The following is a 12,656-nucleotide window of genomic DNA, read 5'->3' as shown; positions in this document are numbered from 1 at the left end:
TCTCGTATTGGACTGTTCAGCCACCTAAGGACTCATTTTTAGAGTGGAAGCAAGTCTTCCTCGATTCCGAGGGATTGCCTATGATGATGATTAGGGAGGGATATACTTGCATTGGAAGCAGTTCAGAGAAGGTTCACCAGGCTGATTGCTGAGATGAAGGGGTTTGTCTTATGAGGAAAGGTTGAGCAGGTTGGGTCTGTACTCATTGCAGTTTAGAAGAATGAGAGGTGATCTTATTGAAATGTATAAGATTCTGAGGGGGCTTGACGGGGTAGATGCAGAGAGGATGTTTCCCCTCGTGGGGGAATCTAGAACTAGGGGGCGTAGTTTCAGAATAAGGGGTCGGCCATTTAAAATGGAGATGAGGAGGAATTTCTTCTCTCAGAGGGTCGTGAATCTTTGAAATTCTCTACCCCAGAGATCTGTGGAGGCTGGGTCATTGAATATATTTAAGGTGGAGACAGACAGAGTTTTGAACGATAAGGGAGTCAAGGGTTATGGGGAGCGGGCAGGAAGTGGAGTTGAGGCCAAGATCAGATCAGCCATGATCTTATTGAATGGCGGAGCAGGCTCGAGGGGCCGAATGGCCGACTCCTGCTCCTATTTCTTATGTTCTTGTGTTCTAAGTGTGGAGATCCAGGGCATGCCCGCGCCTTAGCTTTAATAACTGGGTTGCGCCCTCATGGGGAGAGGGTGCGCACTTCACATCGGGTGAAGAGACACCAGTTAGGTGGTCCTCCCAGTGTGTGGAAGAAGGTGACGGGTTTCGCGGTCAGGCCCAAAGAAAAGTGGAGCTTCATCTGCTGTTTCTGTGAGCGGCTGAGCGTGGATAGTAATTAGGATGTAATCATTGGCTCAAAAGACAGAACTCTAACCCCCATGACATCATCCCCAAGCCTACTGCACTAGTTCACTGGTCTGATAAGGAGATCACTTTGACGTCCTGTAAACAGAGAAAGCAATGTAAACTTCACTTAAAAACTCGGAATTATCACTGAGGGAAAAAAGGGAGAATGAGGCCCTTTCATTCACTGTTTACAACCAACAACATCTGTAACAAGTCAAACCAACAGACACATTAATCAGTGTCTCATTTTTATTGCATTCCTCGGGGACTAAGGAAATGTCTCGAACATTTCTGTGCACATAAGGCTCTGCTGCTTGCAGAATGATGGAGCGAAATCCCATCGATGCCCTCAGGGGGAAAGCATTGCATTTCATTTATGCACAAGTGCTTGTTTTGGTCTAGCGAGACAACAAAGCCGGCAACAAGCCTCGGAACCACGAACGGAGGCCTTGGTAGCCTTATCCTGCAGGGGGAAAAAAAATCTCTGGCCCGCACAGTTCTCATCCAAAAGGTTGGCTGTCGATCTCCTGTGGCATTGCTCACAGGGCGGTCTGGAGCAAGCATGAACGAGGTCACCCAGAGCGCAATTGCAACTGCGGTAACTGCAAATTTCTGGATGCAGCTCCGGTGATGTTCCTCTCTGTTCCGTAAGACTGATTTGTATCATCTGGAATGTGACATTTTCTTTTAATTCCTTCCTGGGATGTGGGCGTCACCAGCATTTGTCGCCCATCGCTACTTCCTTGGCTGTATTAAGCACTTTGAGCTGTCCGATTGTTGTGCAAGACGCTATATAAATGCAAGTCTTTCTTTCTAAAGCTCTGCGAGTAAAGAGCACTGATTTCGTTGGCCCGGCTTAAATCTATTCTAAAATTAATAATAATAATTGCATTAATTTGAATGGCAGCCAAGGGCCAGGAATTAAAAATCGGATTTGAAAGGATATCAAAGCGCTAAGTAGTGGGGAATGCTGGGAATCTGTCCTATGTGATGAAGCAGTGTGTTTGGGAGCCAAGACTCCACAATCAGTTCAAGGTGATGCCCTTAATCAGGAGGCCAGCCATGTGTACTGAGCTTACGTAGTATTTGCAGCACTGAAACAGGCCATTCAGCCCAACAGGACCATGCCGAGCTTTGAGTGCTTATGTAGAAACCCATCTGTGTGCACATGTCACTCAGCACCCCATCCACCACCTTCAACCTTCACTCCCTCCACCACCGGCGCACCGTAGCTGCAGTGTGTACCATCTACAAGATGCACTGCAGCAACACCTCACAAACCCATCTACCACCTAGAAGGACAAGGGCAGCAGGCGCATGGGAACACCACCTCCTCCACCTTCCCCTCCAAGTCACACACCATCCTGACCTGGAAATATATCGGCCGTTCCTTCATCGTCGCTGTGTCAGAATCCGAGAATTCCCTCCCTAACAGCACTGTGGGAGCACCTTCACCACACGGACTGCAGCGGTTTAAGAAGGCGGCTCACCACCACCTTCTCAAGGGGCAATTAGGGATGGCCAATAAATGCCGGCCTTGCCTGCGACACCCACATTCCAGAAATGACAAGATTTAAAAAAAATAAAGGTGGCCTAGAAATTTGTCACAACGTGTGGTATCGGATCGGCCGCGAGATATACACAGCGCCCATTCTGGTGCCACTGCCCAAGATGAATCTCTTGGCCCATAGCTGATGATAAAGTGTCAACGATGGTGGCTTTAGAGATGCCTGGAGCTCAGTTTGACCATCCTGTCACTGAGGGGGAGATATGTTTGGCGGGCATCGTGTGTTTTATTTCAACCCTTTCAGTAAGTTGAGGCGATCTCGCTTAACTGCTCTAAAAGCCAGTTGGCAGACACCTGGTGGCGTGAAGGATTTAAGAAATGGGACTAACTATTTGCACTGCACTTTTTTTGTTGACCGACAGGCGACAAGCCCCGCCCCCTGCCAAGCTCCGCCCTCCTCCCGGCCAGATCATTCCACGTGCGTGGCAAAGCAGGACCTGAGGCTCTGACTCTCTCCCCCCTGCGGCCGGCCTGGGCCCAAAGGCTGGGGGGAGAGAGAGAGAGGCTGGGGGGGGGGGGGGAGGGGGGCGGGGGGGGAAGAGAAATATAGGGATAGGCATGAACATAAATAATTAAGTATTCAATGGTACACAATAATCATAACACTGTTATCTGTGGAATGCAATAGGCCAGGATTGAATAATGTAGGGTTGTAATGTTAAGTCGTGATCTTGGAAATTTCGTTCCATTGTCCCCGCGGGGGCGTTTTTCCATAGTATTATTTTCAGGGAGTTGTTGCTATGGTTACGAGCCTCCCTGCGGGAGAGGCGATGGCAGTACGGCTCAGAGCAAGCGACAGGCCTCGTGGGCCAATTGGCCGTTTCACCTGCTGCTTTCGAGTGCATGAACCTGTTGGGAAGGAGGACCAATCTTTCCAGACCGCTTGTGGGCCCCGACTGATAGCGTGATGTGTTCGGTGATGACCTGGGGGCTCAGAGGTCACCGGCTCCTCTGGGTAGGCCGGGTTGGGTGTTGGGTCGGAACGAAAAAGGGGCAAAGGTCATTTCCCCGTGCTGATCACCCGTCTCTTTTTATCTCACAGAGTCAGGACAATCTGAAAGCTCGAACCAGCAAGGAGACGCGGATGTCAAACCACCACCCAATGGTAAAGATCGCCGCTTACACTCCGCGCAGAATGAGATGCTGGGGTGGGGGCTGGGGGGGGTGGGCGGGGTGGGGGGGGGGAACACGGTAGTCAGACTGGAATGGCTGTGCCTGGCCACCTTAGATATGGGATCTGTCACGGGATCTGTAGAGCACCTCCTTTTAGTCATCATCATAGGCAGTCCCTCGAAATCGAGGAAGACTTGCTTCCACTCTTAACATAAGTCCTTAGGTGGCTGAACCATCCAATACGGGAGCCACAGTCCCTGTCACAGGTGGGGCAGATAGTCGTTGAGGGAAAGGGTGGGTGGGACTGGTTTGCCGCACGCTCCTTCCGCTGCCTGCGCTTGGTTTCTGCATGCTCTCGGCGATGAGGCTCGAGGTGCTCAGCGCCCTCCTGGATGCTTAGGGCGGTCTTTGCCCAGGGACTCCCAGGGTGTCAGTGGGGATGTTGCGCTTTATCGGGGAGGCTTTGAGGGTGTCCTTGTAACGTTTCCTCTGCCCCACCTTTGGCTTGTTTGCCGTGAAGGAGTTCCGAGTAGAGCGCTTGCTTTGGGAGCCTCGTGTCGGGGGCATGCGAACAATGTGGCCCGCCCAGTGGAGCTGATCGAGTGTGGTCAGTGCTTCAATGCTGGGGATGTTGGCCTGGTCGAGGACGCTGATGTTGGTGTGTCTGTCCTCCCAGTCATCAAGGTCCACGGCCCGGACCTGGATTCCCTTTAGTACCACACTTGGCTAAGCACGTCAGGATGGCAGCAGTCCTCGGAATGCCCGCTCGAGATCTGTAGCATTGTAAATGCAGAAGTCTATACATCTCCTCAGCTCAATTGTGCCAATCCGTACAAAGGATTGTGCTTCAAGTTAGCACAGTGTTGCCTTACAACAACAACAACTTGTAATTATATAGCGCCTTTAACATAGTAAAAGGTCCCAAGGCGCTTCGCCGGAGTGTTATGAGATAACAACTTTGACACCGAGCCCCATAAGTAGAAATTAGCGCAGGTGACCAAAAGCTTGGTCAAAGAGATAGGTTTTAAGGAGCGTTTTAAAGGAGGAAAGAGTGGTAGAGAGGTTTAGGCAGGGAGTTCCAGAGCTTGGGGCCCAGGCAACAGAAGACACGGCCACCAATGGTGGAGCGATTATAATCAGGGATTCTCAAGAGGGCAGAATTAGAGGAACGCAGATATCTCGGGGGGGGGTTGTGGGGCTGGAGGAGATTACAGAGATAGGGAGGGGCGAGGGCCATGGAGGGATTTGAAAATAAGGATGAGAATATATAGAGTCCTTAAAATTCGTTATCACCCGATTTGAGGCGGTGTTACCGCCTGGTCACTAACTTTAGAGACGGGTGATGTTTACCGTCTCCAACTGGGATATTCACTGTTAGCGCCCCAAGGGGAGAGGGCAGCACTAAGGGAAGTGTTCTCCACCCCTCTCGGGTCTCTGACCCTGATTCTTGGGGCGCTAGCAGGGGGGGAGCGCTGCTGAAGTTCTGGCGCTAGGAAACCGGCATCCCAGCGCCTAAAGGGAAGGTTAGCTCGACCAGCCGAAATGTTACAGAAAAGCCAAGGCAGCTGAACCACCTTGTCCAGCATTTAGGGAGATGCATTAAAGGGAAAAACATTCATTTAAACCGTTTCCCCCCCCCCCACCGCTCCTCCCTCGGACATATCACCCTGACAGCTTCTCCGTGGCGCCCGCTCCCCCTGTCGATGACTGCGCCGGGCGTTACGGCAGGCGAGAGCAGTCAAGCTCGCCACGGGGGCGTCACACACTTGGCAACGTCGCCAAGTGGGCGGGGCTAGAGTGCGCAGCGCAAACTGTGAGCGCCGCCGCTAAACCTCCACTGAAGTTCGCGGGAGGCACCGACAGCGCGGCGCGCGGGCGGTAAGCGCTTCGGGGCCAGTTAGCGACCCCTCTCGGGCGCTAAGGGGCGGCACGAAGCAAATGAATTTCTAGCCAATAGAGTCATTATGGCACAGAAGGAGGCCATTCGGCCCATCGAGTCCATTGCTGGCTCTCTGCAGAGCAATCCAGACAGTCCCATCACCCCCCCCCCCCCTCTATCCCCGGAGCCCTGCAAGGTCCTGTCCAATTTCCTTTTGAAATCATTGATCGCCTCCGCTTCCACCATCCTCGTCGGCAGCGAGTTCCAGCTCATTATCACTTGCTGTTTTATAACGTTCTTCCTCACATCCCCTCTGTATCGCTTGCCCAAAATCTTAAACCCGTGTCCCCTAGTCCTCATAGCATCAGCTAATGGGAACATACTCTCGAGAAAAGACAATTGGAATGAGAAAAGGCTACTTAACCCATCTCGCACACTCAATCCTGCGGGTTCTGATGTCACTGCATTGGTTCGAGAGTAAAGGAAAACCAAAATGGTGGACTGAGGATGGCTAAAAACTCAAGCAAATGTTGCTAGTGGCTGAAGATATGCTTCCTTTTTTTTTGTTTTGCTGGAAGATATTTGGACAAAATCTCCCTCCGACAGTGCGGCGCTCCCTCAGTACTGCCCCTCCGACAGTGCAACGCTCCATCAGTACTGCCCCTCCGACACTGCAGCGCTCCCTCAGTACTGCTCCTCCGACAGTGCGGCGCTCCCTCAGTACTGCCCCTCTGACAGTGCGGCGCTCCCTCAGTACTGCCCCTCCGTCAGTGCGGCGCTCCCTCAGTACTGCCCCTCCGACAGTGCGGCGCTCCCTCAGTACTGCCCCTCCGACAGTGCGGCGCTCCCTCAGTACTGCCCCTTCTACAGTGCAGCGCTCCATCAGTACTGCACCTCCTACAGTGCGGCGCTCCCTCAGTACTGCCCCTCCGACAGTGCGGCGCTCCATCAGTACTGCACCTCCTACAGTGCGGCGCTCCCTCAGTACTGCCCCTCCGACAGTGCGGCGCTCCCTCAGTACTGCCCCTCCAACAGTGCAGCGCTCCCTCAGTACTGCCCCTCCTACAGTGCAGCGCTCCATCAGTACTGCCCCTCCGACAGTGCGGCGCTCCCTCAGTACTGCCCCTCCGACAGTGCAGCACTTCCTCAGTACTGCCCCTCCGACAGTGCGGCGCTCCCTCAATACTGCCCCTCCGACAGTGCCGCGCTCCCTCACTACTGACTCTCCGACAGTGCAGCGCTCCCTCAGTACTGCCCCTCCGACAGTGCAGCACATCTTCAGTACTGCCCCTCCTACAGTGCGGCGCTCCCTCAGTACTGCCCCTCCGACAGTGCAGCACATCCTCAGTACTGCCCCTCCGACAGTGCAGCGCTCCCTCAGTACTGCCCCTCCGACAGTGCAGCGCTTCCTCAGTACTGCCCCTCCGACAGTGCGGCGCTCCCTCAGCACTGCATTGGCGTGTCAGCCTAGATTTTTGTGTTCAAGAAAAACAGAATGTTTTCAGTGGAGGAAAGGAGATTGAGCGGGGCATGACCTGAGTCTTTAAAATACTGTAAGGCATAACTAATGAAGATATAAAGAGACCATTTAAATTAAATGATGATGGCAGAACTGGGAGATGGAGTTATAAAATTAGCATCATCATCATAGGCAGTCCCTCGGAATCGAGGAAGACTTGCTTCCACTATAAAAATGAATCTTTAGGTGGCTGAACAGTCCAATACGAGAACCACAGTCTCTGTCACAGGTGGGGCAGATAGTCGTTGTGGGAAAGGGAGGGTGGGACCATGTACAGTAGACACCTCAAGTCGCTGGAGAAATACCACCAACGATGTCTCTACAAGATCCTATAAATCCCCTGGGAGGAAAGATGCACCAACGTTAGAGTCCTCGACCAGGCCAACATCCCCAGCATCGAAGCACTGACCACACTTGATCGGCTCCACTGGTCAGGCCACATAGTTCGCATGACAGACACGAGACTCCCAAAGCAAGAGCTCTAACCGGAACTCCTTCACGGCAAACGGGCCAAAGGTGGGCAGAGGAAACGTTACAAAATTAGCAATCTTGTTGATGGCAGTAGAAGTTCAACGAACGTAAAACCCCACAGATTAATGCAGTAGACTCCCACCGAACGCAGTTAATTCTGCGACCATTATCTCCCATTAAAAAATAAATAGCTGGACAAATATCTGGTTAAGAGCGGGATTGAACGTTATAAGGTTTTTAGATGATCAAATGCTCTGCGAAGCACACTGGTTCCCCCCTGTAATCTATTTGCTTCATGGGTTCTTTGCTTAAGAATCCATAGCAACACATTGCTATTGAGAACTAGTTGATTTCTTAGCAAAAGGTTTAACAATCACACGACACATTACCAGTTCATCCACCAGGCTCACAACCACCTGCCCCATCGTGGATCCCCCGAACCCAACTGGCCGGGGTTTTATTGAGTCTTGTGAACATCACGTGACTGGCTAAGCCACTCCCAACTCAACAGTTCAGCAAACCTGTCAGCATACTCACAAGTGCATGCATTACAACTTCCTTACCCCCGATTTAAAAAAAATTAATTCATGTGATGTGGGAATCGGTGGCAAGGCCGGCATTTATTGTCCATCCCTAATTGCCCCTTGAGAAGGTGGTGGTGAGCCGCCTTCCTGAATACAACTGAGTGTCTCACTGGGCCATTTCACAGGGCAGTTAAGAGGCAACCACATTGCTGTGAGTCTGGAGTCACATATAGGCCCAGACCGGGTAAGGGCGGCAGATTTCCTTCCCTAAAGAACATTAGTGAACCAGATGGGTTTTTCCGACAAATAGTAGTTTCATGCTCACCACTACTGATACAAACTTTTTATTCCAGATTTATTTAATTAACTGAATTTAAATTCTCCAGCTGCCATGGTAGGATTTGAACTCACGTCTCCAGATCATTTGCCCAGGTTTCTGGATTATTGGTCCAGTAACATAACCACTGTGTTACCATACCCTGTGATTGGATGATTGGTGACTGCCTTTTTCCCCCAATCTTTTTATAACTAATAAATGGAAGTGTTGAAAGATAATGGGGCAAAAAAGCTCACGGTTTTTAAGGCAGCATACCGTGACGCCACTCTTTCCGGCCAGAATGGAGATGACTGGATAATTTTCTCTGTCAATCCCGCCCGCAGACTGCTCGGCTGTAAGTGATTTTACGCACGATTTCTGTTTGCTGCAGTTCCGAAAGATTCTTTTTAAATAGACTTTGTAAATAAACTTTCTCTCTGTGCTCACTGACCTACATTGGCTCCCGGTTAAGCAATGCCTCGATTTCAAAATTCTCACCCTTATTTTCAAATCCCTCCATGGCCCCTTGCCCCTCCCTGTCTCTATCATCTCCTCCAGCCCCACAACCTGCCCCAGATGTCTGCGCTCCTCAAATTCTGCCCTCTTGAGCATCCCTGATTATAATCGCTCAACCATCGGTGGCCGTGTCTTCAGCTGCCTGGGGCCCAAGCTCTGGAACTCCCTCCCTAAACCTCTCCGCCTCTCTACCTCTCTCTCCTCCTTCAAGACACTGCTTAAAACATACCTCTTTGACCAAGCTTTTGGTCACCTGAGCTAATTTCTACTTATGCGGCTCGAGAGGAATTTGCTTCATGGGTTCTTTGATTAAGAATTTGTCGCAACACATTGCTATTAAGAACTAGTTGGTTTATTAGCAAAAGATTAAACAATCACACGACACATTATCAGTTCATACACCAGGCTCACAACCACCTGCCTCATCGTGGATCCCTGAACTTAACTGGCTGGGGTTTGTGAACATCACGTGACTGGCTAACGCACTCCCGACTCAACAGCATAACCAATGCATACAATACAGGTGTCAAATTTCTTATCATAATTTTAAGGGCTATGGGGAAACAGCAGGAGAGTGAAACAAATTGAAAAGCTCTTCCAAAGAGCCGGCATACATAGGGTGGGTCAAATGGCTGTATCAGCTGTGGCTCAGTGGGTTGCCCTCTCACCTCCGAGTCAGAAGGTTGTGGGTTCAAGTCCCACTCCAGGGACTTGAGCATGAAAATCTAGGCTGTGACACTCCAGTGCAGTTCAGACGAAAGCCCTGTCTGCCCCCTTGGGTGGATGTAAAAGATCCCATGGCACGCCTTGGGACGTTTCATTACGTTAAAGGCGTCATATCTGTAAAGTCCTGTCCCCTCAGTACAGATTCACACGAGGCATGTAGTGAAGTCAAGGTCACTCTGGACCTGCACCTTTATTTCACAGCTCTGGAATGCTGCACTTGCCTCAGACCTGTCCTTATATACCTGTCTGTTGCAAGTGCACCCCTGGTGGTAAGGTATGCTGGTGGTTACAGGTCATATCTTATTACAGTCATGTATAGCATGTTAGGCTACAGTTATATATAATAATGTAAGATACATGACATCACCCTCCCCCAAGGTCTTATTGTCTTTATAGGTTCAGTCTCTCAGGTGGTCTACGCTCTCGCGTGGAGCGTCTGAGTTGTGGTCAGTTGTTTGCCTTGGTGTCTGTTTTTCTTTGGGTGTGGTTGCTGGTATCTCGCCTGGGCTGTCTGTTTCGATTGGTGTGATTGTTGTTGACTCGCCTGGGCTGTCTGTTGGGATTGCCCTTTCCTCAGGTTGTTCCCTCTGTCTGTCCACCAGGTGTGGTGCGAGTTCCACATTGTAGTCTGCCTCTGGTTCCGCAGTGTTGTTGGTAAATCTGCTTTTGACTTGGTCTACATGCCTCCGGCAGGTTTTGCCATTGTCCATTTGTACTACCAGTAGCCTGTTTCCTTCCTTGCCCGTTACTGTCCCCGCAAGCCATTTGGGACCCCTGCCATAGTTTAGTGCAAACACTTTGTCCCCTATCTCATTCCATCTCCCCCTCGAATTTCTGTTATGGTACTCAGTCAGCTTACGGCGTTTTGCCTCAATGATTTCATGCATGTCTGGGAGGATTAATGAGAGCCTTGTTTTTAAAGTCCTTTTCATCAACAGTTGCGTGGGAGGGATCCCAGTCAATGAGTGCGGACGAGATCTGTATGCCAGCAGCAGTCGCGATAGGCGACCCTGCAGCGTGGGACCTTGGATTTTAAGCATGCCTTGTTTAATGATTTGCACTGCTCTCTCCGCCTGGTCGTTGGAGGCCGGCTTGAATGGTGCTGTCTTGACGTGATTTATGCCGTGGTCAATTATAAAGTCTTGGAATTCTGCGCTGGTGAAGCACGGACCATTGTCACTGACCAATATGTCAGGGATTCCGCGCGTTGCAAACATGGCTCTCCACAGTGGTGGAGGTTGTGCTCGAGTTTAAAATAGTACATTCGATCCACTTTGAAAATGCATCTACAACTACGAGGAACATTTTGCCCATGAATGGGCCCGCATAGTCTACGTGCACCCGCGACCACGGTTTGGTAGGCCAGGGGCTCAGTGGAGCCTCCCTGGGGGCATTGTTGAGCTGGGCACAAATGGTGCACCTTCAGGCGCAGAGCTCCAAGTCCGCGTCAATACCAGGCCACCAGACATGGGATCTGGCTATGGCCTTCATGAGAATGATCCCCGGGTGCTCGCGGTGGAGCTCCCGGACAAATGCCTCTCTGCCTCACAGAGGCATGACTACTCGGCTGCCCCACATCAGGCAGTCTGCTTGTAGTGATAGCTCATGCATGCGCCTGTGAAAGGGTTTTAATTCCTTGGGACAGGCATCGCGAGCCTCTGCCCAGTCACTGGTTAGGACACATCTTTTTATTCAGGATAACGTGGGGTCGCTGGCCGTCCAGGCTCTGATTTGGTGAGCCGTCATGGGTGACCCTGTGGACTCAAAGGCATTGATTGCCATGACTATCTCACAGTCCTGTTCGTCAGACCCTTCCGTGGGCGCCAGGGGTAGCCTGCTGAGCGCGTCGGCACAGTTGTCTGTGCCTGGTCTGTGCCTTATGGTATAGTCGTAGGACGCCAGCATGAGTGCCCACCGTTGAATTCGTGCCGAGGCATTGGCGTTTATTGCCTTGCTCTCGGATAGAAGGGACGTGAGGGGCTTGTGGTCGGTTTCTAACGCGAACTTGGCCCCGAAAAGGTATTGGTGCATCTTTTTGACACCAAACACGCACGCGAGCACCTCCTTCTCTACCATTCCGTACCCGCGCTCCGCCCGCGAACTTGACCTGGAGGCATAAGCTATGGGTTATAATTTGCCCGCACTATTGACATGTTGCAAAACGCACCCGACCCCATACGCTGACACATCGCATGTGAGAACTAGCTTTTTACCTGGGTCAAAGAAAGTCAAAACACTGTTGGAACACAGAAGGCGCGTTCCTGGGCGTCCCCCCAAAACCAATCCTGAGTAGCACCCCTTCCTGAGTAGCACGTGGAGAGGCCCAGCAGTGTGCTTAAGTTCTGCATAAAGTTCCCAAAGTAATTGAGTAGCCCGAGAAAGGCGCGCAGTTCTGAGACATTCCGGGGCCTGGGTGCCAGGCGAATTGCTTCTGTTTTGGACTCTGTTGGGCGGATTCCATCAGCGGCAATCCTTCTGCCCAAAAATTCAACCTAGGGTGCGAGAAACAGGCACTTGGATTTCTTGACTCGTAGGCCTAACCGATCCAACAGCTTTAGTACTTCCTCCAAATTACGGAGATGGGAGTCGGTGTCCCTGCCCGTGATAAGTATGTCGTCTTGAAATACAACCGTCCCCGGGATGGACTTGAGCAGACTCTCCATGTTGCGCTGGAATATGGCAGCTGCTGACCTGATGCCGAATGGGCATCGATTGTACATGAAAAGGCCTCGATGTGTGTTGATGGTGGTGAGTAGCTTGGATTCCTCAGTCAATTCTTGCGTCATGCAGATGTGAGGTCTAATTTTGAGAAAAATTTACCTCCAGCCAATGTGGCAAATAAGTCCTCCGCTCTGGGCAGCGGGTACTGGTCCTGTAGGGAGACTATGTTTATGGTAGATTTGTAGTCCCCACAGATTCGTACGGATCCATCAGGCCTCATGACTGGGACGATGGGACTTGCCCAGTCGCTAAATTCTACAGGTGATATAATGCCTTCCCGCTGAAGCCTGTCTAGTTCGTGTTCAATCTTTTCCCTCATCACATAGGGTACAGCTCTGGCCTTGTGATGGACCGGTCTAGCATCCTGTGTAATGTAGATTTTGACTTTGGCCCCTTTGAAAGGGCCCACACCTGGCTGAAAGAGATGTTCAAATCGCTTTATAACTGTTGAGCAGGA

At 51.2% G+C, this 12,656-nt stretch overlaps 1 protein-coding gene across 4 annotated transcripts in view; it reads left to right on the top strand.

Moving 5' to 3' along the window:
- The window catches only part of nfixb (nuclear factor I/Xb), a 506,036-nt gene that overhangs the window by 355,944 nt on the left and 137,436 nt on the right, over positions 1 to 12,656 (top strand). For all 4 annotated transcript variants that reach the window (XM_070867267.1, XM_070867268.1, XM_070867270.1 and 1 more), the window contains one exon: positions 3,457 to 3,519. In XM_070867267.1, coding sequence (XP_070723368.1) covers positions 3,457 to 3,519 — 63 coding nt within the window. The remainder of the gene's footprint in view (positions 1 to 3,456; positions 3,520 to 12,656) is intronic.

This window comes from Pristiophorus japonicus, chromosome 24 (genome assembly GCF_044704955.1).
Source record: "Pristiophorus japonicus isolate sPriJap1 chromosome 24, sPriJap1.hap1, whole genome shotgun sequence".
NCBI lineage: Eukaryota > Metazoa > Chordata > Chondrichthyes > Pristiophoridae > Pristiophorus > Pristiophorus japonicus.
The sequence above is the reverse complement of the archived record's forward strand: the minus strand, read 5'-3'. Positions and strand labels throughout refer to the sequence as shown.